General features: G+C 45.3%; 1 protein-coding gene across 4 annotated transcripts in view; it reads left to right on the top strand.

The window, feature by feature from the left end:
* Positions 1 to 26211, top strand: part of ETV6 (ETS variant transcription factor 6) — a 251345-nt gene extending 225134 nt beyond the window's left edge. For all 4 annotated transcript variants that reach the window (XM_047066018.1, XM_047066017.1, XM_047066020.1 and 1 more), the window contains 4 exons: positions 4522 to 5067; positions 18849 to 18991; positions 21350 to 21450; positions 25311 to 26211. In XM_047066018.1, coding sequence (XP_046921974.1) covers positions 4522 to 5067; positions 18849 to 18991; positions 21350 to 21450; positions 25311 to 25416 — 896 coding nt within the window. In that variant the 3' untranslated portion in view covers positions 25417 to 26211. The remainder of the gene's footprint in view (positions 1 to 4521; positions 5068 to 18848; positions 18992 to 21349; positions 21451 to 25310) is intronic.
* The last annotated feature ends 601 nt before the right edge of the window (positions 26212 to 26812 follow it).

Raw genomic sequence — 26812 nt, forward strand, 5'->3', positions numbered from 1 at the left:
CCTGGTCATGCTCTGTCTCTCTGTCTCTCAATAATAAATAAACGTTAAAAAAAAAAAAATTAACTCCGTGGGCCTAATCAGTTAAGTACCCTGTAAGCATGTATTTGCGTTTGGGTTAAAGTGAAGAATTTAGTACTTGTTATCCCAACGTGTATCCTTGCAAGCTTGACTAAGTACTTATAAAAACAAAAAACAGGGGCACCTGGGTGGCTTGGTCGGTTAAGCATCCGACTCTTGGTTTCAACTCCAGTCATGATTTCATGGTTTCATGAGTTCGGGCCCTGCATCAGGCTCTGCACTGCCAGAATCCCTTCTTGGGATTCTCTCTCCCTGTCTCTGTCCCTCTCCTACTTGTGCGGTCTCTGTCTCTCTCAAAATAAATAAATAAAACTTAAAAAAAAAATTTTTTATAGTGGAAAATATCAAACTTACACAAAATTAGAATTAGTTAATGAGCCACCGTGTACCCATCACAAGCTCCATTAATCAATTCATGACCAGTCTTGTTTCTTCTGTGCCCCACCTACTCTCTGCTTTCAAAGTAATTTCATTTCAAATTAATTTAAAGCAAATTCTGGATATAATTTCATCTGTAAATATATCAGTACAGGTCTGAAAAGATAAGGACCCTTTATGAAATCATAAATCCAAAACCATCACATCACCAGAAAACTAACAGTTCTTCAATATCATCAAATACCTTATTAATGTTCACATTTTTTCCAACTATGTCGTAAATGTTTTTACCATTTCCTTGAATCAGAATCCAAGCAAGCGTCTATACATTGCAGATGGTTTATGTGTCTCTAAGTCTCCTTAAATCTTTAGGTCTCCATCCATATCTTTCTTGTGCACATACTTGAGCTCTCTCTCTCTCTCTCTGTCTCTCTCTGGGTGTTTAAAAGGAGTTATCCATAATTAGTATAACTTTCCCTGTGTACGTAGTGTATCTTTTTCCCCACTTCTGGTTGCTTTGGGGATTTTCTCTTTATCTTTGGTTTTTAGCAGTTTGACTATGATATGCCTGGATGTAACTTTTGTATTTATCCTGCTTGGTATTTGCTGAGCATCTCGGGTCTTTAAGTTTGCTGTTGTTGTTGCTACCAAATTTGGGAGCCATTTGGTCATTATTCTTTTTTCTTTTTTTTTCTTTTCTTTTTTTTTTTTCTTTTGGCTTCATTCTTTCTGTTCTCTCTTTGGATTCCAATTACATATCCATTAGACCATTTAATATTGTTCCACAGGTCACTGAGGATCCATTTGTTTATTTGGTTTTGTTTTTAACTTTTATTGATCTGTCTTCAAATTTATGAACCCTTCCTTCTGTTATCTCTAATCTGTTGTTAAGTCCATCCAGTCCAATCTTTCATATACTGTATTTTTCAGTACTCGAATCTTTTTTTTTATAGTATCCATTTCTCTTCTGAAATTCTCTGTTATAACTCATTATGACCATCATTTCGTTCAAGTGCTTACCCTTAAATTTCTCAATATCCTTTAAGGTTCTTTTTTGCTAATACTAACACCTAGATTATCTCAGAGTCTTTTTCTGTTGACTGCCTTTCCTGTTGATTATGGGTCACATTTTTCTGTTTTGTTTTGTTTTGTTTTGTTTTCACATATCCAGAACATCTTTATTGAATACTGGACATTACACGTGATACATTGTAGAGACTCTAGATTATGTTACATTCCTCTGAAGAATGTTGATTTTTGTTCCAGCAGGTAAATGACTAGCCAGTCACTTTGAATTTGTGGCGACTTGGTCCTGCATTTGGTTGGGGCAGATCCATTTCAGTTCTGCCTTTAGCCCTCAAGAAAATCCCTTTGTTCTGGAGCATAGTCCTTACTCCTAAGGTGTGGCCGTTCTGGGCTAATAAACAGCCTGAGGTGTTTACAGAGCCTTTGTTGCTAGGATTCAAATTCTGAATTCTGTCTCCAATACAGGGGCCAGTAACTGACATTCCTGCTCTTATCTTTCAGCCATACAGCTGTTGCTTTCCACTGAGCTCTTTAGAGCTCCCCCTGCACATGCGCTGTTCAGGAGCACATGTTAAGGATTTGAGGGAACTTTATGTGCCAATTTAGCGGCTGCTCCCCCTGAGGCTCTCTCCTTTATGGGTTTGCTTTCTCAATTTTTTGCCATTCGGGCAACTCCACACTCTATTCCCTGACAGATTACACAACTTCCGGTTCATTTTCTACCGGCCCCCTGCTAACGTGAACTGGGGAGGACCCTCAGGGCTACATAAATTTGGATCTCACCTGTACAGTTCTCTTCCAGAGTGAAACCCCCTTCAGTGTTCTCCAGGACCTTCAAATAACTTTTATAAATGTTCCGTCATTTCTGTATGTAGGAATGTTAGTTGGGTACAAGCCACTCTGTCATCTGTCAGACTGGAATCGCCTTCTCCTTTATTACAGAAAGGTGCTGGACTACCAAATACTTCGCCTGCCTTCGCATACCTAATCATAGAGCCTGGAGACCAGGCCTTAGGAGAATATTGACACACCCCTCATTCTGTTTTATAGCTGTGTAGTCCTCCATTGTTTACAGATAGAGTATAATTTATTAAGCCAGTCTCCTACTGATAGCTGTTCGAGCGAGTAAACACTTTTAGATGCATGGCAGCAGGCTACGCGTTAGTTACGAAATAAGCCCTTTGCCTGCAAGCAGGTGATCTTTCAGTGATCGTGAACAATATTTCTTTTGTTCACTGTCTCCTATAACTGAGATCTAGAGGCATCCCCATTTTTCTGTTAATTCTTTGTAAAACTTGGACCACCCAGTTTTGGCCACCACCTTAATCTCTGTCTACTAACCCTATCAGATTCCTGGATCCCCTTTATACGTTCTTCCTATAGATATTACCATAATGGACAAAGGAGATATCTTTGACTTGCTTGACTTAGAATCATGGGCAAATCTCTGACCACAGCAAGGACCTGAAAGCGTGTGCATCCTTTTGGTGCAACAGCTCTGGGAACAGAGGCGGCCAGAGAAACCTCACGAAGATGAGTTTGAGGCACTGTAGCAAGTTCTGTTTTTGTAGGCAGATTTTTGTTCCTTCCCTCCCCTAAGCAGGTGCTCCTAAAGCCACACATAGGCTGGTCCATCCCTCAACCCAGCCCACAGGACTACTTCTGTTGCTGAGCTATGTACTCTTCTGATGTTGTCCCTGCTCTCAAGTATCACCAGCTTGGAAGTTCAAGGGGGATGGGGTGGAGGCACTGTTGGGGTGCCCATCCCTCCTTTTCCTTCCTTACCTCTACCTGTCTATGAGCATTCATAGGGTCTGTGCACTCAGAAACAAAATGATCCTGGGGCGCCTGGGTGGCTCAGTCAGTTAAGCGTCCAACTTCGGCTCAGGCGATGATCTCGTGGTTTGTCAGTTCGAGCCCCACATCTAGTTCTGTGCTGACAGCTTCGGATTCTGTGTCTCCCTCTCTCTCTGCCCCTCCACTGCTTGCACTCTGTGTCTCTCTCTTTCTCTCAAAAATAGATAATCATTAAAAATTAAAAAAAAAAAAAGATCCCAAATCTTCTTTCAAGATTGTCATTCTGTAAATCAGACCCACTGTCCATGCTTAGAGCAGGTTTTGATACTTTTCCCCCTGGTTTCTGTATAGCAAAGTGGCAGGAATTGTAATGGGTACCTGCCAGAGTACTTACCAGAGTCTGGGTCTAATTCCCTGTCTGTGTGTCTTTGAGTAAGTTGCTGAACTTCTGTATGCCTCCTTTTTATCACCTGTAAAATAGGAATAATGGTATTAGCATCTCCTACTTATGAGTGTTATACATTTTAAACTGTATAATCCAGTACCAAGGATATAGTAACTGCTTTAGCAGTAGTATAATAGTGTCATTATCATTAACACCAACGACAATGCCCCGGAGGTAGAGAATACATACATTTAGTGATGAAAATGTAAGCCTGTGAAAGTATCTGGAAAGCAACCCTTAAGGAATCCAAAAGCCACATCCAAGAGTCAAGTAACAAAAAGCTAAAGAACACAAATTTGGCTTCCTTGTGTTTATAAGCTACTAGTAAGTGATTAATGGAAAGCTTGTGGTCATTCTTAGCCTGTCTAGTGTAGGAAAAGAATTTCAAGTATGTGCACTTTGTTTTTTTTAATTTTTTTAATGTTTATTTATTATTTTTGAGAGAGAGAGAGAGAGAAACAGAGAGCAGGAGAGGGGCAGAGAGACAGAGAGGGAGATACAGAATCCGAAGCAGGCTCCAGACTCTGAGCTGTCAGCACTGACCCCGATGCGGGGCTCGAACCCACAAACCATGAGATCATGATCTGAGCCAAAGTCGGATGCTTAACTGACTGAGCCACCCAGGTGCCCTTTTCATTGTTTTTTTAAACAGCAAAAAAGACATTCCATATCCAGGGACGAAAGGTGCTGCCCAGCACACACACGGGCTCCAGTGCTCACTACCTTTATAACCACAGCAGGCTCCCTCTCCGGACAACTCACCGGGGTCAGTGATGGTCTCTTCCTCTGCTCCACAGATAATTGTGTCCAGAGGACCCCGAGGCCTCCGGTGGAGAACGTGCACCACAACCCCCCCACCATTGAACTGTTGCACCGGTCTAGATCGCCTGTCACAGCCAATCACCGGCCTTCTCCCGACCCCGAGCAGCGGCCCCTCCGGTCCCCCCTGGACAACATGATCCGCCGCCTCTCCCCGGCCGAGAGGGCCCAGGGGCCGAGGCTCCACCAGGAGAACAACCACCAGGAGTCCTACCCCCTGTCAGTGTCTCCCATGGAGAATAACCACTGCCCGCCGTCCTCCGAGCCCCACCAGAAGCCATCGAGCCCCCGGCAGGAGAGCACACGCGTGATCCAGCTGATGCCCAGTCCCATCATGCACCCTTTGATCCTGAACCCCCGGCACTCCGTGGATTTCAAACAGTCCAGGCTCTCCGAGGACGGGCTGCATAGGGAAGGCAAGCCCATCAACCTGTCCCATCGGGAAGACCTGGCGTACATGAACCACATCATGGTCTCTGTCTCCCCGCCCGAGGAGCACGCCATGCCCATTGGGAGAATAGCAGGTAGGTGAGCGCCGCCCCCCTCACGACAACTCCAGCCTCGGGGGAGACCTGACAAGCCCCGCTGTCTCCCCAGCCTTGCAGCTGGCCTCACACGGGTTCCCAATTAGGCGCCCTCGAAGGTTCTGTGAGGGCAAGCGGAGGCTTCTGCCTGAATGAAGTGAAATCCCTAATGGGCTAGTTAATGAGCCGCTGGGATGGAGTAGTTAATGAGCCTCAGAAATGTTAAGAAACAAATGTCCTACGTCCAGCTTACAAGGAGAGTCACATCAGAATCATGGCTAAGCGAAAACATTTAAAATAAAAGGTTTATGAGCATGCTAATGGCCCTGTCTTGAAGTTTCCAGCAGCTAATTAATGACCAGACACAGCATAAAGAACCTTTGTCTCAGATTCAGACCTGTAATTCTGTCCCGTGGGCAGTAACTCAACGTAGCCTTCACCTTGGGAGAAGGTGGGAGAGAAAAACACGATTATGGTATTGGAGGCAGATGTTCCTGGGTCGTTTGGACAGAGGAAACCACTCCCGAATTCTTCTCCTTTTATGATGACAAGCCCAAATTTGCTTCCCTCAGACAAGAAACGAGTGGAAACCAGTGAGAAAAAATCTACACATTGTGTTGTGCTCGTCTGCCCGTAATTTACATGAAGTCATCCCCCAGACACTTACTCCTCCAGCCACTTGGCAAGGGCAGCTCTTTTCCTAGAGCATCTCTCCCTTCAGGAGACAGTTGTTGAGCACCTACTATGCACAGATAAATGCATCAGGAAGTAGGGGGACACAGAGCTGATGGAATAGTTGTCTCCTCAAGGAATTTAATATTTACTGGCGGAGACAGATGGGAAAACCACTAACTAAGCTGTAAGGCACGGTGAAATCAGTCATATGTCCCATTCATTCGGTACACGAGCACTTATCGAGTGCTGACTGTGTGCTAGGATAATTAAGTCCTGTGGAAGCAAAGTGGGGAGAAGGTGCATTTTGACTGCAGGAATTGAGGAAGGGCTTTGCAGAGAGGTCGCTCAGGGCTGAAGGGGAATATGTGTTCAGTAACGGGAGGGGGGCACAGAGGAAGGAGAAGTCAGACCCGGTCAGGGAAAGGCGAGAAATGCCCCCTTCCTCCATGAGCTGTCCCCCAGGCCAGAGCCCCAGCTAAGCCCCAGGATGGAGCCGTGCTCCTAACAGCGTGACCGCACAGGGAGCTACAGGCTACATTAACTCCCTCTGCCGTGACGCATTGTCCCTTTTTTATTTAAATTATTTGTTTCTAAATTTTTCTCTGGCTTCAGGTACACCTCCAGTGTTGCCTCAGTTTTACTGTTACAAATCATTTACGTGAGTGTGTTGAATGAAGAAAATGAAATGGCAAAGAAATGTGACTTACGTTTGAAAAACCATGAAAAGTGAAATGATCTGTGTCTGGGATTTGATTCAAAAGGATCCCACGGCACTGGGGGTGAAGCATGGGTGGGGTGTACATAAAATAAGGCTGGCTGTGAGCTAACGGCTGTATGGCTGGGTGACGGATACAACGAGGATTCGTGTTATTTTTTTCTCTACCTTTACATATATGCCTATGTGTGTATGTATGTTTTAATCTAAAAACAAATCGTGAAAGGAAAAACATAGGGGGTTTATAAAGAAGCAAAGCGCTCAAACAAGACACGTGAATTTCCCCAGATGGTTGGAGAAAGAGGATGGGGTCAGTATATTACTGTGAAGCATATAAATGACTTGTCTTATGCTTCCCAGGCCAGACCTTTCTTGCCTATACATACCCTTCGTGTCTTATTTCTTGCACGGTCTATACAGCAGTACTGGACATTTTGCAGATACTTTCTACTTGTTTCTCATTCTCCGGGTAGCTCTTAGAAGCTGCTTATTACTGCTATATTCATTTTATATGAAAAGTCATCTGGACCAGGGAAGCCACGGAGGAAACAGAACCCCAGAGGAGCAAAGGTCAAACAGGGGTTGGGTAACAGGGGCAACAAGGCACTCACTGCTGTGCCGTTGGCTGCTGCTGGTAGTGCTGCTCTCGAGGAACCTGCCTTCCCCAGCAACATACGTCCTGTCCACCTCCTCTGTCACGCTGTCTTATCAGAGACTTCTAGGAATTGAAGATAAGCCCATCCATCAAGAAAGTTAAATAATTTAGACTTATGGAGTTATTTCTCCTTATTTAATAGGTTTATAAATTTTAAAGTATTAGTCTCTTAGAAATTGTGCTACGAGGGGCGCCTGGGTGGCTTAGTCGGTTAAGCGTCCGACTTCAGCTCAGGGTCATGATCTCGCAGTTTGTGGGTTCGAGCCCTGCGTCAGGCTCTGTGCTGACAGCTCTGAGCTTGAAGCTGGCTTCGGATTCTGTGTCTCCCTCTCTCTTTGCCCTTCCCCACTCATGCTCCATCTCTCTCTCTCTCTCTCTCTCTCTCTCTCTCTCTCTCTCAAAAATAAACACTAAAAAAAAAAAATTAAAAAAAAAAAGAAATTGTGCTACGATTTTTTAAAATCTTATTCCTAAACATCAGAATTGTTTCATGATGGAGTTAGCCCCATCAATAAGACACTCCATGGAATATCATACCAGCCCAGTGATGAAACTTGGCACCCATGGATGCCCTTGTCTCTCTCAAGAACACACAGAATAGGGGAGTCTATGCTTTTCTTTATGACCCTAGGAAGTCAGAATATTCACATAAAGTAACCCTAGGGCCCAGACCCTTTGAGGAATGCTCCTCGGTGTGATAGAATCTATAAAATTATGATTAATTAGCTCTAATGATATGCTCACAAGTTTAAAAGTCTCCAGATGTAAGTATTAACTAATTTAACCAAATCCAGACCAGCTGATTTAACTGCAAGTCACTGTTTTTCTCAAGGGTGAAATGATAGGGTTAGAAAGTCTACAATCGAACACTTTGTCTTGATTCTAACCCTCTGAAGCGAACTCCTCAGGGCTCCATGCCCTTTTGTTTCACTTGGGATAGCCCTGTCTCTTCTCTCCTACCCTTCTAGTGTCTTTTTGGACCACCAGATCGTTGTAAAATTCTATTTCTTAGGGGCCGACCTCATTGAGTTATTCCTGTGTAAAGTGTGGCATTACTGAACAGCCATAAAAAAGCCTTCATATCTGTAGAGCAGATACGAATACTGCGAAAACTTAGTTCCTGAAGCTTTTTGCACAGCACTGCCGAATGCCATCGCCGGAGGGTGTGGATGGAAACACCGCTTATGAATGCGGATCAAAAAGGGAAGCCAGATTTCTGTCCATTCGGATGCCATTTGCTCAAGTACTTTGGGATTTATGTATTTGGGCGCTTGCTGTGTTTGGGCACTGGACTGCGTTCGTGGGGGTGGGGTGTTCCAGGAGGTCTAACACACAATCTTGGAAAATCTTGAAAAGGCTGAATGCAGTTGGCGGTCAGTGTCGTGTGTGGGGTCTGTGAAGGACTCCCGTCAAGTACTATAGGAGTCAGCGTCGGGGTCATGAGGAGTCAGAGTCGGGGTGTTAGGGAAGGTTTCGCGGAGGGGCTGGCTTTCAGCTGGGCTTAGCATGCTTAGAATATGAGCAAGTGAAGGTTAGAAAAAGGTCATTCCTGATAGAGAAAACTCCAGAGCAAGGTAAGGTCCAGTATATTTTTATCTATTTCAGGTAGAAATATAAATCTAGGACTCCAAGTCCATTAAAAATCTATCATATTTCATAATTCTTTTTTTCCCCTCACTTTCTAATATCACCGAATTGGGATTTTATCATACAGTTTGGAGGTGATCTGCACAGCTATGATAGTTTACTTAGGTATTGGTCTTGTAGAAGAATTAAAATAATCACTAAAAGAGAGGTGCCTGGGTGGCTCACTCGGTTGGGCGTCTGACTTCAGCTCAGGTCATGATCTCACAGTTCGTGAGTTCGAGCCACGCATCAGGCTCTGTGCTGACAGCTCAGAGTTGGAGCCAGCTTCAGATTCTGTGTGTGTTTCTCTCTCTCTGCCCCTCCCCTGCTCGTTCTCTCTCTCTCTCTCTCTCTCTCTCTCTCTCTCAAAAATAACTAAACATTAAAAAAATTTTTTTAATAAAAAAAATCCATAGAAGAAATGTAGGAGGTGGTAGACAGCTTAAATACAAACCACAAATTAGATCTATTTAAACATAGCATGTAGCTTATTTTTAAAGGTATCACTTATTTTTAAGAGGATAAGAAGGACTGCTGTTGAGGTTAATAAGTGAGAATAGCCAGAGTTTATGGGAAAGGATTTAATATGGAATAGAGTGAGCCAAGACCCCTGGGTTCAAACTTTTTATTGAATAGCCAGTGGTGTATGTAACAGTGAGCAAACTGCTTCTTTCTTTAAAAAAAAAATTTTTTTTAACATTTATTCATTTTTGAGAGTGAGGGAGACAGAGTGTGAGCAGGGGAGGGGCAGAGAGAGAAAGGGAAACACAGAATCCGAAGCAGGCTCCAGGCTCTGAGCTGTCAGCACAGAGCTCGACGCGGGGCTCGAACTCGTGAACCACGAGATCATGACCTGAGCTGAAGTCGGATGCTCAACCAGCTGAGCCACCCAGGTACCCCCAAATTGCTTCTTTCTGGGCTTAGTTCCTATTTGGTATGCTCATGAAGGGATTGCGTGGTGGGGGCGGTAAGACATAGGGGGTTGGGGCAGCATCTGTGAACCTTCTAGCACTTTTCTCAGCCCACGAACGTTTTACTGGTCTGTGCTTTGCCAACGTGTTTCATATCCAAAGGGTATATTGGCAGTGAGCACCATAAGGTGATGAGACGTAGCACCAGTGATGCCGTGAGTCGTGTTTTTAGTACATATTGACATTCCTTCTTAGAACTCGGTGATTTCGAAGCCAGAAGGGTCTTTCACAGATGAAGAAACTGAGATTCAGGCACATCCAGAGTCCAGCCTTGAGTTTCCTCCAGTGTCCTTTCCAACACCCGTGTTTCCTTCTGACCTGGGACTCCAGAGCAGGGATTGGAAACTCTGGCCCGTGGGCCAAATCAGCCACCGCCTGTTTTTGTAAATCAAGTTTTATTGGCATACAGCCACACCCATTCACTTAGTGCTGTCGGGAGGCCACTCTGGCATTGTAACATCGGAGTGGAGCGGTTGCAACAGAGGTTGTATGGCCAACAGAGCCTAAAATATTTGCAGAAAACGCTGCAGGAAACATTTGCTGCCCCCCCGTTCTACGGCATTGTTGATTCGGATGTGCAGCACAGTGTGCTTCAAATCCTAGGCATAACGTGGGATGCGGAAGTTGAAAACATTGTCCCCGCTCTCAAGGAATTACTTGCACTTTACAGCATGAGGCATGCCTAAGACATGTAGAAAGAACAATAACAAGTGATGTAAGAAAGGAGGCAAGTGCTAGACTGTAGGCTGTTTGCAGACCAGTCCGGAATAGTTGCAATAGCATCATGAACATCGATAAAATACAGTTAAGTGGAAGAAGTTGTTTCTTTGCATACCTGAATTGTGCAGTTAAGTCATTCATCCATTTATTCAAAAATGATCACGAATCTGTATGTGCCAGGCCTTTTTCTAGGTGGCAGGGCATAGCATCTCTAGATGCCAAATTTTGTGTCTTTATTGACATAAGGCAGGATTCCTCTGATTCTGTGCCCTCAAACAAACTAAGCTTCTGCTTTGGTTTTAACTATCGACAGCCAAGTCTTCAAAGAAGAATTTTAAGTCGATTTGGCTTTCTCTTAAAGTTCTTCAATTCCATTAAAACCTGAGTTACCAGACTTCCTGTCTGCTTGTCCCTTCCCTGGCCTTAATCCCAAAATCTGCTACGGACACAAGTTTCATTTGGCGCACCGGTTTATAATCCATTCATCGTCCTTCATTTGCTGCACAAACGTGGGGATTTTACAGGTCTGTACAGACGGTTTGTTCCAAGTCCATGATCCATCCAAATAGAGAATATTTCTTTTCTTGTGCTTATCTCACAACTTTTGCTTAGCTCCCTGATTCTCTTTGCAGACATGAGCATCTTCATGGTTATCTGCAGCAGATAAGACATAAAATCCACCCCACCCCCAAGCTCGTGCTCTCTTTTCTAATAACACACGTCATGGCAATCTTTCAGATCTTTAAAGACACTTGCAAAAATATGCCTATTATCTCTCAAGGTTACGTTTTAAACAGAAACAAAAAGATTCTCATCGAGGAGACACGGAGTCTCCTGTACTGCTCATTTGTCACCTGCCTAGAACAATGTACTTTCCTGATTTGGTTTTATTGACTGGATGAGTTCTGTATGCACAGAAGTTCAATCCTGGAAGCCTCTAACCTTCAATCAGATGAAGAAAAATAAGCTCCGCTTGGATAAGCCTCCAAAGAAGTTGGAGGCACATCCTCAGGGGCCCGGGGAGGCCAGGGGAAGTCACTCTGTACTCTTCCCCCTGCTTCCACGCCTACTTCCTCCCCCACGGTATTTAATGCTGGCCAAGTGGTTTCCAGTGAGGCTCATGGACTTAATTATTTATTTTTATTAATGAGCCTCGGGACCAGCCTTGAAGGGAAAAAGACTTTATTTTTTGTTTTTGTTAAGTTTATTTATTTTGAGAGAGAGAGGGGGAGAGAGCACGAGCAGGGGAGGGGCAGAGAGAGAGAGAGAGAGAGAGAGAGAGAGAGAATCCCAAGCAGGCTCCATGCTGTCAGTGCAGAGCCCAGTGCGGGGCTCAAACTCACGAACCATGAGATCATGACCTGGGCTGAAATCAAGAGTTGTCCATTTAACCGACTGAGCCACACAGGCGCCCGGAGGGGAAAAAGACTTCATAAAAGAGAAGTCTAAAGGGTTCAGTGTGAAAGTGACGAGGGGCAGTCTCGTTCCTGGGCCTCGGTGGTAAGATGTGCCTTTGTATGCTTGTGTGTAAATGTCTGTGTTTGAGGAAGAGAAGGACGGGTGTGGGGTGTTCCCATGAACCAGAGAGGCCCAGGGTTTCAGTACTAGCTAAAAGAGCCACATCATCCCTCACTGTCTCAGGCAGATAACCCTCTGCAGAACCCCCAGGGCTCCCGACCTGGGGTCCCAACCAACAGCTGGCCCGGAGTGTTCCCGGGGAAGCAGCGTGGGCCTGTGGGAAAGCGTGCACTCAGGAATAAGCAGGATTGGAATCCAGGTCTTGTCTCCAAACAGGGGCTTACTGTCCCTGAGGCCTGGTTTCCTTCTCCATCATAAGGAGAATACTAACACCCATTTCCAGGAATAAGCAGGATTGGAATCCAGGTCTTGTCTCCAAACAGGGGCTTACTGTCCCTGAGGCCTGGTTTCCTTCTCCATCATAAGGAGAATACTAACACCCATTTCCGTAAACATTAAAAAATATATATTTTCTATTTTTACTCTTTTTTTTTAATGTTTATTTATTTTTGAGACAGAGAGAGACAGAGCATGAATGGGGGAGGGGCAGAGAGAGAGGGAGACACAGAATCAGAAGCAGGCTCCAGGCTCTGAGCCATCAGCCCAGAGCCTGACGCGGGGCTCGAACTCACGGACCGCGAGATCGTGACCTGGCTAAAGTCGGACGCTTAACCGACTGCGCCACCCAGGCGCCCCAATATATTTTCTATTTTTAAAAAGGGGTGCTTGGCCGGCTCAGTCAGTTAAGCCTCTGACTTTGGCTCAGGTCATGATCTCACCGTCGATGGGTTCGAGCCCTGTGTTGGGCTCTGTGCTGACAGCTCAGAGTCTGGAGCCTGCTTCGGATTCTATGTCTCCCTCTCTCTGCCCTCCCCCACTTTCACTCTCTCTCTGTCTCTCTCAAAAATAAATAAACATTAAAAAAAAAAATCTAATACCCATTTCCGGGCTCTGTTGAGTACTAATGAGACAACATGTAAATGCACAGCACCAGTCGGCTAATTACTGAGCACGAGAGCCCCTTCTCTGCTCCGTTTTTTTTCTTCGCCCTACTGCAGGGCTGCAGAGAGTGAGGGGAGGGCAGCGGGTACAGCTGGCCCCACCCCCACCCCCACTCCCCAGAGCTGGCAGGGGCATTGACCTCGGAGGCCTGTGTCCTAGGCATTTGTTTCAAGTGACACTGGCCTGCAAAGGGCACCCCTTCAAGGCGCCCGGGTTTCCTTATCTCCTTGGAGATTCACCTCTGCGCTCCCTCTCACCCCCCGGGGCTTTGCTCAGGGGGAGTATCCCAAGTGTCTCCACCTTCTCACACTGGCTGAGTCACTGCAGTTTATTTTCACTGCACTACCGAGAAATCAAAGAGCCCTGAAAGAGAAGGAAGTTTCAGGACAACGTTTTTACAAGATAAAACGGTCACAGCACAGTGGCTGGGCGGAAAATCGTAGAAGGAGCTCGGGGAGACTGGAAATTCCAGTTTGCTTAAGGACACACATTTCTGTAATACAACGTGACTGCCCCGACTGCCGGGAGGTAGGGATGCAGTTTTCCCGGGCTGCCCCCACCTGAGCAAAGCAGGGGCTGGCGTTTTAAGCTCAGCTCTGCCAGTGCAGCCCAGCCTCACTCCACGCCTTATGCAACCAGAAGTGAAAAGGGCCAACCTCGTTTGCAGCTGTGGTCCCCATGCCCCCGTGGAGCCAGGAAGCACAGATCTCTATCCCTCACCCTCACTTCTCCCCCACCCAGCTTGCCACCGTGCACATATGGTTTCTGTTTTCCTAAGCCGTGGCAGAATGCAAGCAGTTGCCCATTGTAAACACACCTCTGTGTATCAGCACAGGGTTGGCTGAGCTGGATTCATCTGCTTCTAGGTAATGGCTGATCTAGAATTGGGGGGGGGGGGCGGGGGGAGGGTGGGAAGCAAAAACAAACAACAAAAAAAACCCCAGACAGACAAACAAACAAAAAACCCTGAGCTGTGCATGTTGTAAAGCTCGTGTTCCTATAAGCAGAGTTTCTCAAGCTTGGGACTCGTGGTAATTGGGTCAAATGATTCTTTGTTGGGGAATGGGGGAGAGCTGACTTGTGCATTATAAGATAGTTAGCAGAATCCCTGGCCAGTAGCGTCCTTCACCCCAGTTATGACAACCAAAATTATCTCCAAACATTGCCAAATACCTTCCCTACAGGGCAAGATTGCCCCTGGTTTAGAACCACTGCTCTCAAGCAGAGGAGTAACTTTCTAATTTGTACGTTACTTAGCGGTTTTGTTGCTGAACCTGAAATAAATCCATTAATTTTTTGCAATAAACTTAAGTAAAACAGGGACACTCACCGTCTGGTGAGTTGGTGATTATACCCACGGAACTCCAGTTTACAGACCTTCATTTAAAATTCCATTTGGGCAGTTAGAACAACATAAAATTACTTTCTCAGAAGCTCTCCCAAAATTTTAATTAACCACCATCATTAAACATTCCCTTTGTCGATAACTTGACTTGCCCACTCAGATTTTGAAACATCAGCTTTGTCTAGCATGATTTTTTTCATTGGAAACTATGTTGGTTATGTGTGAATCGCCCATCTTTTTACAGTCTCTGCTCTGCGAGCGTGTACAATGAGTCTCTGGTAAGAGACAGACGTGGGAGTGGAAATATTTCTCCTTAACCACAGGAAGGGAATTTTTACAATGCCTTTTAGCTGTGGGTACCCAGGGCACCTCACCCAGCAGGAAGGAGAGAGAATGCTCTCTGCAACCAAAAAATGGCACGTCACTTGAACTAAACCCTTTTATAAACTTCCTCTCATGGAAGAGACAATCCAAATAATGGACATGTGTTTAAAATACCCATGTGCCTTCATATAAAGGCCCTTTAGTTTAAGAGAAATGCACTTAGAATTAATGAATACTTTGTAATATAAAATTTTTTCACATGCATGTTCGAGGGTTATATTATAGGATAATCTTTTATTTATAGAGTTTAGTGAATTTTATTATAGCATTTGGTGAATTTATTAAGCATTTTCATTGATGATCAAAGAACATTGTATCTGTGCAGATGTGGATTTCGACAGAGCTGAAAAATTGCAGGTAGGCTATGGTAATAACCTCCAGAGGATCTAGGGAACTAAAAAGGTTCTGCCTTTTATTTAATTGAAATCTTAAAAACAAATTAACTCACATGGCTGAACTTTAATTGTTAAAAGAAGAAGAAGAAGAAGAAGAAGAAGAAGAAGAAGAAGAAGAAAGGGAAAAAAATCTCTTGTATGATCAGGCATTTATTTTTATCATCTGGAATAATTTTTAACTAAAGAAACCAAACAATCAATAATAGAGTTATAAAAGCCACTTAATACTCTGAGTTTGAAACAACTGCTTTATGCCACAAAATTCCTGTTGCTACCTCTGTTAGTGACTGAATAATTCAATATGTCTTGAATGTCAACATATTTTTATTACTCAGCTAATGTTGGCTTTGCTGGGTTAAATGTCATTTAAAGTGATCAGCTGGCAGCTTGTTTGGGGTTATTTTCACATTTATGAAAGGGAAAAGTTTGCAAGAATCCAATGTTCTTGAAACATATAGGTGAAGTCTGTTCTCCAGTGAGCCCTGCCCTTCATTTACCAACCAAGGAGCAGATAGCATTCCAGATCTTTTAAAAAAAGAATTTTTTTTTTAAAGAGAACACATCTTCAGGGGGCAGAGGGAGAGAGAGAGAGAGAGAGAGAGAGAGGAGAACCCCAAGTAGTCTCCATACTCAGCACAGAGTCCAACGCAGGGCTTGATCCCACGACCCAAGCCGAAATCAAGAGTCAGAGGCTCAAACCAAATGAGCCACCCAGGCGCACCCCTCTAAGATCTTTTTTAGGAAAAGGTTTACATAAAGATCCAAGTTTGAAGCCCCTGCATGGACCTCAGTGCTGGTTAAGCCCTTGCTTGGAGAAATGGTCTGGTTCACACTGCACTGTTTTGTGATAAGTAGAAGGTACCACAACAGTAAAACAGAAACCACAGACACAATGAAAGTGAAAGTCTTTGTGCAGAGGGGATGGCAGGACCATCCGCTTTATACTTTAGCTCCAGTTGGCCGAGAGGTGAGAGGACTAGCAATATATTGTTCACCTTCATATGGGCACAGTTTCTTTATATCAAACCGTTGAAGACAATCCAATAGTTCATTACTATTCAATGTTAGTAAAATGGACACTTGAGAGATTGAGTCCCGATCCAGGTGACACCAAGCCCCTGCAGTGAAGATGATTTCTCCCATGTGGAGGAGCGATATAGGAGTTAGACACAGACCCCCTTTGTTGTTCCTTCTAATTTACTGGCATTCTATGCGATAATATTTGGTTTTGTCAGAGGTTTTCCAACTGGGAGAGGCTGGGGGGAAATGTAAATGCATCTGCCATTGTATGATGGGACAAACACTGAATCCGCAGCTCAGTCCTTGGTTTTCCATTTGTAGTAACAGTGTTCCAGGGCAAGGAGATGGCAAGGAGGGTTAGGGCCCATTGCCTTCCCCACTGCTTTGCCTAGAAATAGAGTCGTCCTGTTACAAGAGCCTTAAAAATGAGCTAGGGGGCGCCTGGGTGGCTCAGTCAGTTAAGAGTCCGGCTCTTGGTTTCTGCTCAGGTCATGATTAGTTCTAGTCCCGCATCGGACGCTGTGCTGACAGTGCGGAGTCTGCTTAGGATTCTCTCTCTCCCTCTCTCTGTGCCCCTTCTCTGCTCACGCTGTCTCTCTCAAAATAAATAAATAAAAACTTTTTTAAAAAATGAGCTAGAGTCTTCTCAGTCTTCTCAGTGTGACCCTGACTTCTCCAGGTACTTTATGGTGCTCAGATTGGGTCCCCCCACTCTCTCCCTCTGGCTGGCAGGCGGGTAATAGAAGTGGCTGGCCGTCTCTGTCCCCAGAATGGGGTTCAAACTCGCAGAGCACCTGGTGTCTTCAACGAAGAGCACCGTTTGTCCTTTTCTAAAACCCAGTAACTTGCACATTCCATTAATGTTTAGACACAGATAATGGAGGGGGGGGGAGGCTACAGTAAAGAGATTTATGGTCATTTCAAGTTTAATGTCAGTTTCCTGCAAGATTAAGCTTCTTAGAAAATGCCACATTTTATGCCAGTTCCTTGCTTGGGCTGTTCAGAGAAAAGGCTGGATTTCATAAAGCTTACACTAAACAGAGCTAAACCTTGTTCTGGAAAGGCCTAAAATTTTACAGATATCTACCTGTTAACTGGCTTCTCTGAGAATAGAAAACCCATCAGGAAGAATGGTGGGGCACGGGCTTCAGAGTGGTGCAGAGCCTGGAATCCTGTGTGTGTGTGCATCACTCACGAGCTGTGCCCTTGGAGTAAATTACCAAACCCTCTAAGCCCCAGCTTCCTTGTCCATAAAATAGGAATAGCAACAGCACCTGCCTCAGAAGGTGTCCTCAAGGTCAAGTGCAGCACAGTGCCTGCTAGTAGGCTACCCGATACGTAGCATTGTTGCTATTTTCATTACTTTTCCTTCACTTGCAATATCACTAATGCAGTGATCCTATAAAGTATGTGTGATTCCCATTTCATATATGAGGAAGCAGAATCTCGGGGAGATTTAGGAAACCTGCCCAGGGTGACCTGACTCAATTCCCCTTGTGAATATACTCCTGAGAAGGGTGTGTTTCATTCTCTGGGAGGTGCATGTGTTGGCTCTAAAATACTCCACGTCCCAATTAGACACTCCCTGCCCAGGTGTGCTGGGCCTCACCCAACATAAGGAAGTCAGCACACTGTAGTGCAGGAGCCCAGGAATTCATATCCCGGCCCCCTCAGGCCTCAGAGGGTTAGGAAAGACGCACGACACGTGCTGAACACATACACAGCGTTCGGTAATCGATCATTCACGACCAGCCATTCTGGCTCCAGCCTACCAAAGCTCCCCAGAGTCAACAGTGAAACCCCTGAAAACTGGAGTCTCTTACTCTCATCTGGAGACCATTCCAAAAGTACACATAGATAGGATGTGTCTCCATCCACCCAACAAGGGGGCCTAGAGGGCAAACCACAGACCATGACGGCCCAAATCCAGAAAGCACTAGAACAAGGGAAATTATGCGGTATGTGTCTTCTCGTTTTAATATGCCAGCCCTCAGCCAGGAGCCAAAGCCTAGCACAATACCTGGCCTGTATGAACTCAGTAAATATTTGTAGCCTGGCCAAGTGACAGAACGTCAGTCCTACAGATGGGAAAAGTGACGTTTTGCCCTGGGTTCCTTTCTACGCTGATTTTGTGACAATAAACTGGTTTTTGAGAACTCCGGGGGATGCTGTAGTAAGAATATCTCTCTTCTTTTTGAAAACCATGCTAGCTCACAGTTTCTTTTTCTGCAGCGTTTCACGCATCACACTTGTTTTTCTGCCATTTTTTAGCCTACCCCAATCTTCTCATCTGTATCTATTCAGCCTCCAACACCAGAACAATCCTGCAGTATCACCAGGAACACCATACTGCTTGCTTAAACACTGGGGCTCTCTTTCCACCCTTCATCCCCACCAGCCTGTTTTTACCCCTCTTTTGGCTTGCTCTGTGTCTTTCGTGTGAGCTCTGCTCAAGTTCAAGTCATCGGTCATGACCTTGAACAGGCTGCTTCCTCTTCCAGGCCACTGCATCCCCATCTGTGGAGGGGAGGCCGTTGGCCAGGATGGTCTCTGAGGCCTCCATGGGTCAAAGGTTGCCTTTCTCCAGCACCATCTGCCAGATCTCTCTGGGCCCTGGTCTCCTCACTGTGAAATAAGAAAGTTAGACCATCAATCCACACTAGGCAGGAGCGGCTACTGGATTATTTTCTGGTTGTTATTCTTAGGGCCTCAACAAGAAACATAATCAATGTTTTCTTGCTCTTTTCCTCTGTAGACTGTAGACTGCTTTGGGATTACGTCTATCAGTTGCTTTCCGACAGCCGGTACGAAAACTTCATCCGATGGGAAGACAAAGAATCCAAAATATTCCGGATAGTGGATCCCAATGGACTGGCTCGACTGTGGGGAAACCATAAGGTAAAAGGGCACCAGATATTTGCTGTGTGAAGTAATGCCAAAATAAAGCCTTCATTTCCAGGTTGGAGGATAATTGTCTGTCTTCTGCCCCCCAAGTGTGCCCATCATTATTTAGTTTATTCCTCACTGCTCAATTAGTTGCAAAGGGAAGGACATAAGTAAAGATGCCACTTTCCATGTGTTACTTATGCCGGGTGTCAGTTAACTTCACACCCCCCGGTCTGGTAGGGCTGCGTTGGAAGTGGCCCTCCATCCCATCCCCTCCACCTGGTGCTGCCACCCGTGTGTCGCTAGGAGCTGAGGAGCAGGGGCTCTGTGACTCACAAGGGAGCTGGGGAGGTATCGCTTCTGTTCCGCTCAGTGAGAAACACCCACGTCGGCAAAGGCCCCCTTCGACATGGAAATGCTCACATTCTGACTGTGACATCCCCTTGAAAAGCAAACAGGCAAGAACTGTCCGCCCCACAATTTTCCACCCTGGGAAAAGGGAGTAGAATTTAAAAGATCCAATCTTTTAGAGTTAGGAAAACTGTTGAAGTGCATAGAGGTAAAAAGTGGGTGAAACACCACCCTAAACATGCATGATGGATGCCTGGATAAAGAAACACTGCCGTATACATACAGAGGAAGATTACTCAGCCTTAAGGGAGGTTAGAAATCCTGTCACAGGCTACGGCATTGGAGGAATCTTGACGACATTCTGCTAAGTGAACTAAGCCAGTCCCAGAAAGACAAATCCTGCCTGTTGCCACTCACACGAAGTATCTACAACAGGCAAATTTGCTGAACCAAAGAGTGGAGTGGTGTGGCCCGGGGTTGGGGAGAGAGGGGCAGGAGAAAGTACTGATCAATGGGCATAAAATAAAATAAAATAAAATAAAATAAAATAAAATAAGGTAAGAAAAGAATAGAGCAAAGAGTCTCTCCCCTCAAAAAATATTTAAATAAGTAAATCTGTATTCTTACTAAAAAAACAAAAGCAAGTAACCAAGATCCAGGCCTGACCACAGCCAGGTAGATGTGGGCAAAGCAGGCAAAGCACCTTGATGGCACAGCCTCAGATGAGCTGAGTGAGCAGGGACAGAGTGGGGCCCAGCCGAGCTCGGGGGGCTGGGGGGCAGGGGAGGTGGGGGGCTGCAGCCTTAGAGGTTGGAAGCCTGTGCTCTGGTTCCAGTGAGGAAGACCGAATTGCAGGCCATGACCAAATACGGCAAGGCCCCACTGACAGACTCTTCAGTGCGTGAGTCACAGAGAAAAATCCCTCTGCAAGCTCCGGATGGTGCCCGGAGCCCCAGGGCTCGGAACCACTGTATTCTTCCTTCCACAACAGGAATTCCAACAAACAAACAAAAAAATCTCTTCCTTAAAATGACAAACCAGAAACACAAGTTGGAGAAAGGTCGTTGCAATGAAAGAAAGAAGGGAGGGAGGGAGGGAGGAAGGAAGAAAGGAAGAAAGGAAGAAAGGAAGAAAGAAAGAAAGAAAGAAAGAAAGAAAAGGAAGGAAGAACGAAAAGGAAGGAAGAAGAAAAAGAAAGAAAGAAAGAAAGAAAGAAAGAAGAAGAAGGGAGGGAGGGAGGGAAGAAAGAAAGAGAAAGAAAGAAAAGGAAAGAAGGAAGAAAGAAAAGGAAGGAAGAAAGAAAAGGAAAGGAAGAGAAAGAAAAGGAAAGAAGGAAGAAAGAAAAGGAAGGAAGAAAAGGAAAGAAAGAAAGAAAGAAAGAAAAGAAGGGAGGGAGGGAGAGAAGAAAGAAAGAAAGAAAGAAAGAAAGAAAGAAAGAAAGAAAGAGGAAAGACAGAAAGAAAGAGAAAAAGGAAGGGAGGGAGAGAAGAAAAAGAAAAAAAGTAAAGGAAAGAAGGAAAAAAGGAAAGAAGGAAGAAAGAAAAGGAAGGAAGGAAGAAAGAAAAGGAAAGGAAGAGAAAGAAAGAAAAAGAAAGAAAGAAAGAAAGAAAGAAAGAAAGAAAGAAAGAAAGAGAAAGAGAAAAATTCTCTGTGGGTCGGAAGGTGAAGGATGACCCACAGATAGGGGAACCTGCAGGAAATTCATGGAGCACATCAGAGCATAGTCTTGGAAGGCAGTGAGGGAGGTTGCTGTGGGATATACTTTATTAGCCACAGCGCCAAGACTTCTGACGAAAGGGGATTCACCTTCGGAGAAATTTTGGCGCCCATGTCTAAAGGCCAAGGGGGTGGGAATTGGTGGGCCTGGGGGTCAGCTGGGGGGCAGGTAGCTCCCCGAAGCTGGTAGGGCCACGCGAGCAGCCAAAGAGCTTTTATTTTAATAGCTCCCCAGCGCCTTTTCAGAGGTTTATGTCACTGTGTCTTTGTGCTTTTTTCTCTCTTCCTCCTTTGAACAAACAGAACAGAACAAACATGACCTATGAGAAAATGTCCAGAGCCCTGCGCCACTACTACAAACTAAACATTATCAGGAAGGAGCCAGGACAAAGGCTTTTGTTCAGGTAGCGCTTCCTTTTTCTCCTTTCCTTCTTTTGGGAGGATATTGTTTTCCTTAAATAAGAGGGAGGAGGGAGGCTGTTAAGATCTCTACCTGCCTGTCTGACACGGAAAGCCATCGCTGCTACAAATTGCATACCAGATGCTGGGTTGTTCGAATTTCAGGAAAAGAAGTCAGTTTTTTGTTTTTTGTTTTTAACTTATGTCTGTCCTGTCACAAAGCCCAAACTAAGTAAGCACAGTGCAACTCAACTTGAAAATAATGCAGTGATCAAATCGTATTATCTGGATTTAACATCCAGGGTAGTTAAGAGGACCGGCCAAAGTAACACCGTCAATGGCAAAGCGAGGTATTGGTCTAGACTTCCAGGTTCCCGACGCTTGTGAGCAGGTTTCTGAACCAGCGTTTGTCAAACTTCAGGTCATGACCCATTAGCGAATCATGAAATAGATTTAATGAGTCAGTCTAAACTTTTTTTTTTTAATGGAATAGAACAAAACTGAACAGGGTGGGATAGAGTCGAAAATATCAGACTGTGTCACATGAAGTAAGAGTGGCTAATGATTCAGGAAAGTTTTGTTTCATGTGTGCGTGTGTACGTGCTGAGTCATGATGTCAAAATATATTTTTTTTTTAATTTTTTTAACGTTTATTCATATTTTGAGAGACAGAGCGTGAGTAGGGGAGGGGCAGAGAGGTAGAGGGAGACAGAATCCGAAGCAGGCTCCAGGCTCTGAGCTGTCAGCACAGAGCCCGACACGGGGCTCAAACTCACAGACCGTGAGATCATGACCTGAGCTGAAGTTGGATGCTTAACCGACTGAGCCAACCAGGCGCCCCAAAATATATATTTTTTATGGTGCATGATAATCTGAAAAGTCTGGAAGCTGCTGCAATAGACACTCCTCTTTCCAGACTTCCTCACAGCTAACGAGTTCCAACCATTTAACCTACCACATAGATTGTGATTCCAAGCACTCTGCCAGAGAAGAGAAAGAATTAGGAGAAGAGGAAGAAAGGAATGTCAAGGACCAGTCAGGAGAGGTAGAAGGGATGGTCACTGACACTGATGGTAATGGACGTGGGGTGACCAAGGGAAGGCTGGGAGAAGGTGGGATCGACAGACATGACGTCAGGTTATGGGTTTGGCAGATGGGACAGAAAAGAGTTTCGATGGGGCTAGAGAGATGGATTTTGAATTGTCTGTACACAGGTAGCAAGTGACACTCTGCATGAGTAGATCCATTCGCTGGGATAGATTAGAGAGAGCAGAGAACTCAAGCTTTATTTAGCATTAGGAGTAATGGTACCTTGGGAAGGGTAGAAACAATTGACGTCTTCAAAAACAACAGAAAAGCTTAGTCAAGAGATGGGAACAGAATGGGAAGGAGTTAAAAAAAAAAGAACCCTCGCTTCCCTGGCTCTGCTGATGGCTTCTCATCATCCTTGACCCTAAACGTAGTCCTCGGCTCCTGTTCTTTCTGGATGAAATGATTCCATTACACAGCTTCAGTTAGACTTCATGATTAGACTCACCAGCCTTTGTTCTATATCCAGCTCTAGGATCCCCCTGAAGTCCCCCTGAAATCTGAATTTCCAAGAGCTTCTTATAGTACATGGCCACTTAAATACCTTCTCCACATACCAGAAATATCCCCTGCCCCCCATCCAGGATTCCTGTTACTCATCAGTGGTGTCAACGTCGTTTTAAGCAACCAACTTTGATGCTGGAGTTACTGTTGACTCCTCCTATATCCAGGTCAGTCATTATGCAGGATTGTCCCTGGCTCTTCCATTCCACACTGTTTCTACTCCATTCTATGTTGCTAGGGCTAGAAGCCTGGAAACCACATTTCCCAAGATTTCTTACCAGCAAATTCCAGGTTGGAGTCTACCAATGACAAGCACTTTCATGAGAATTTAGAAGACATAAGAAAGGCAAAAGCATTGTTGTTGCTTCCTTGTCTAGACTTTATGATTCACACCTAGATTAATTCAATAATCCTTTCTACCTCTGGTCCACTCCCCTGCCTTCCAAATTCATCACACACACTGCCAGCTACCTACCCTACGACACTAATATGATCCCCTGTGCCAGAAATATATATCCCTCTAACTTTTGCTTTTTTAATATATATGCCCTCTAGGTCTATCTCAAGTGTCCCACCCATCATGATGCTCAAACACACACAGATGTCTTCTTCCATCATCTCTTGGATCCCTTGGCCCTAAACCACATCACGATTTGCATTTTCAATAGCTATACATATGAAGTCCTTCTCCCCACAACTAGGTCATAAGATCCTAGAATGGAGAGGATTATATTTTATATAATTCTATTTTATACCTTACGGAGGCTTTCAGTAAATGTTTCTTGACAAGCCTGATTTGGAATATCAGAAGCTTATTACAGAAGACTAGTCAAGAGAAGAAAGAGGTAGGGTAGGGGGCCGAATATAGCATATCTGTGGATTTGGCCTCGGGAGATTGTCAGTGACTTCAGATTTTGGGGAGAAGTGTTAGGGGATGAAAGGAGAAGACAGAGTGCAGACTCAACAAATCGTACTACTTGGGGAGTTGAGCAATAAAGGGCAGAAAAGAGAAGCAGAAGTAGTTGGAAGGTTCATAGGCTTCCAATAGTGATTTTTGACAACATAAAAGGATAGGATCGTGCTATTAGTGAGAAGAGTTGGTCATTTTTGAGGAAATGAGGGATGGAAGCCAGACTTGCCACAAAATGAAGGCTTCTTGGTGTGTAAAACCCTGTGTGTAATCAAGTGAAGTGTTAAATTGTGGGTAGTCTTTCCAAGGGTTATAGGCACTGAGGGAAGGAGGATTGCAGCGTGGACTGGTGCTGTTGCATGGCTCTTTGATGCAGGGGCAGGGCGCAAAGAATAAGCAGGGCTCAGAGAGTGCCAGATGAGGTTTGGAGGGAAGGCCATGATGTGTATAAGAAAAAAGACTGGCCAGACTAGAATAAAGGCTTCATGCTCATCAACAGTGGGTGACAAGAGTTTCCTGGGTAGAGATGACAGAGAACCCAGGTGGGCAAGCCGAAGAGTGTGTCCTTGGCTTTATCTGTTAAGTGGTCATCACAGGCTTTCGAATGTGGAGTGACATGTGTTAGGACCGTTCATCTGGTGCAGGGCAGAGTGGGAAGAGAAGGGTGTGCAGGCGCCGAGGGGGCTGTGGAAGCGGCACTCCGGGGAGGGCAGAACCTTCGCAACCAGGTCACCTTCCTGCGCTGTGGAAATCGTGGCCCTGACAGGTCACTGATAGGATTTCCAATAAGAAGATAAGCCTTGCTGTCTGCACCCAGCTGCAGAGGAAGACAGGCTAAGGGGGATTCATTGCTAGCATTTTGGCTGGATCAGTGATAACATTGAAAATGATTCTCTTTGCCTTTCTAACTGCTAAGAGCACCACTAAGTTGCCCTTTTATGAAAATTTTCCATTTGGCATTTAATTGGGTCCTTTTGAGGTAAATTCAAGTGTTGCATACCATTCCCTGGGCCCACAGTCTGGGATAGAAATGGATATACAGCTCTCGTAGGTCATTGGAAAATCTCTCTAACAGCAGATCAGTGAGCTGTACCAGGGTTCCCTCGTATGGTCGTACAGGAATGCACGACACAGCTCACAGCCACCCTAGACGTTTTTATAGTTATTTTGCCATTTTTTCCAGCACTCAGAGGAAGGAGCACCTCCTTCCAGTTTGTGCTAAGTCAGCATTACTGGCTGAGTTCAAATAGCTGTCCAGCTATTTGAGATGATGGGGCCTTTGCTTTTAGTTTAAGAGTTCAAGGTGAAGGCAACTGGAGGAAAATGTAATCTTCTGTGCTCGTCCATTTCCTCTCACCAAAGGTTTATGAAAACCCCGGATGAAATCATGAGTGGCCGAACGGACCGTCTGGAGCACCTGGAGTCCCAGGAGCTGGATGAACAAATATACCAAGAAGATGAATGCTGAGGGAACCAACCCACCACCTCAGCGGGCCAGCAGCCGGGGGGCCCCCTGCCCGCGAGGGGCCTGGAGGCGAGCCGAGCAGGCGGGCTGAGACTAGAACAGGAAGAGACCCAGAAGTGGGAGTGACACCTGTCTCGTGTAGCGGGAGGGCCCCCAGAGCACCTTAGACAAACCACCCAGCAAAGGCGGGGCTGGAATTCTGGCCGAGGGCACGAGCCTGGGACTCGCGGTTCCCGTTTCCTCCTCATTTGGAACCTCTCCATCTGTAATTCCTCACCCTCACCCGTCCACCTGTTGTTAGTTTCATGGTGTTTTCGTTTTTTGTTTTTTTTTGTTTAAGACCATGCAGTTTGACTTTTCATCATTCATATAGGGGAAGACATCCGGGGTTGTTTTCCTATGGAAATATATATCTATTATATATACCTATTTTTTTGCAAATCTCACAAAGTGCGGCAAACCCAGCTGGTCAGGAAAGAGAAAACACACGCAAAGGGTTTCAGGTTCCTCTTTATCCTGCCACGTGGATCAGGTTTGTTCCTGTTGCTCTTGGGTCTTGGCTGGGGGAAAAAAAAAAAAAAAAGATGCTTTTAAAAAGGATAAAGTGAAAAGGAGAGCGCTCTTTTTCTCCCTCTCGCTCTTTCCTCCCCTGCCTCTCCCTCCCTGCCTGCTGTTGAGTTTCAGATACCTTTTAGCAGAGTCCAGCCTCCAGGACAGTCTTGGGAGTTGGTGACGCTCCAACGGAATCAGCGGTCTGGGTGCTTTGCAGCAGCACTGCGCAAAAAATAAAATAAATAATAATAATAATCCAACCCACATCCGGACATCTGGCTGCCTATCAGAGGGAGGCCCCAAACGTCACAGGTGCTGTGGTCCTCCAGAGAGATAAGCGTCAGTCCAGCTGGCTGCCCCCGGCCGTGGCTGTGAGCACCCCAGGGCTTGGTGGTGCCGCAGGACAGAAGATCAGGATGGAAGGCTGTGTGTATTATTCGGAAGGCCCCAGCCTCTTGGGATTAACTTGCAGGTCCTGCAAGGTTCCCAAAGGCCACCTTGTGGTCAGTTTCATGCCCTCACCTAACTTTTTAAAAATTCCTGGGCTTTTTAAAAGTTTCCTGGCCCCCACAGAACACAGGGCATTGGAGAGGGGAGGACCCTGGAGTACACAGTCTCGCTTGCTACTGATGTTTGCCCAGCCTGGGCAGACAGGAAACTCGTCAGATCTATGACCTTTTTCTCTTCTCCTTTCATCGCTGTGCTTCACCCATTCGTGGCTCTTTCTCGCCTCGAAATAAGGTCCACAGTGTCTTGTAAAATGAGGGAAGTGCCACCCCTTAGTACTTTTGATGATAACACATATTTTTAGAAAGCTCTTTGAGATTTTTTTTTTTCCTTTTCTAGC

The sequence above is a fragment of the Lynx rufus genome, unplaced genomic scaffold (assembly GCF_022079265.1).
Source record: "Lynx rufus isolate CCGP_SWC_20201006 ecotype Redwood Valley unplaced genomic scaffold, mLynRuf1.p SCAF_7, whole genome shotgun sequence".
Classification (NCBI taxonomy): domain Eukaryota; kingdom Metazoa; phylum Chordata; class Mammalia; order Carnivora; family Felidae; genus Lynx; species Lynx rufus.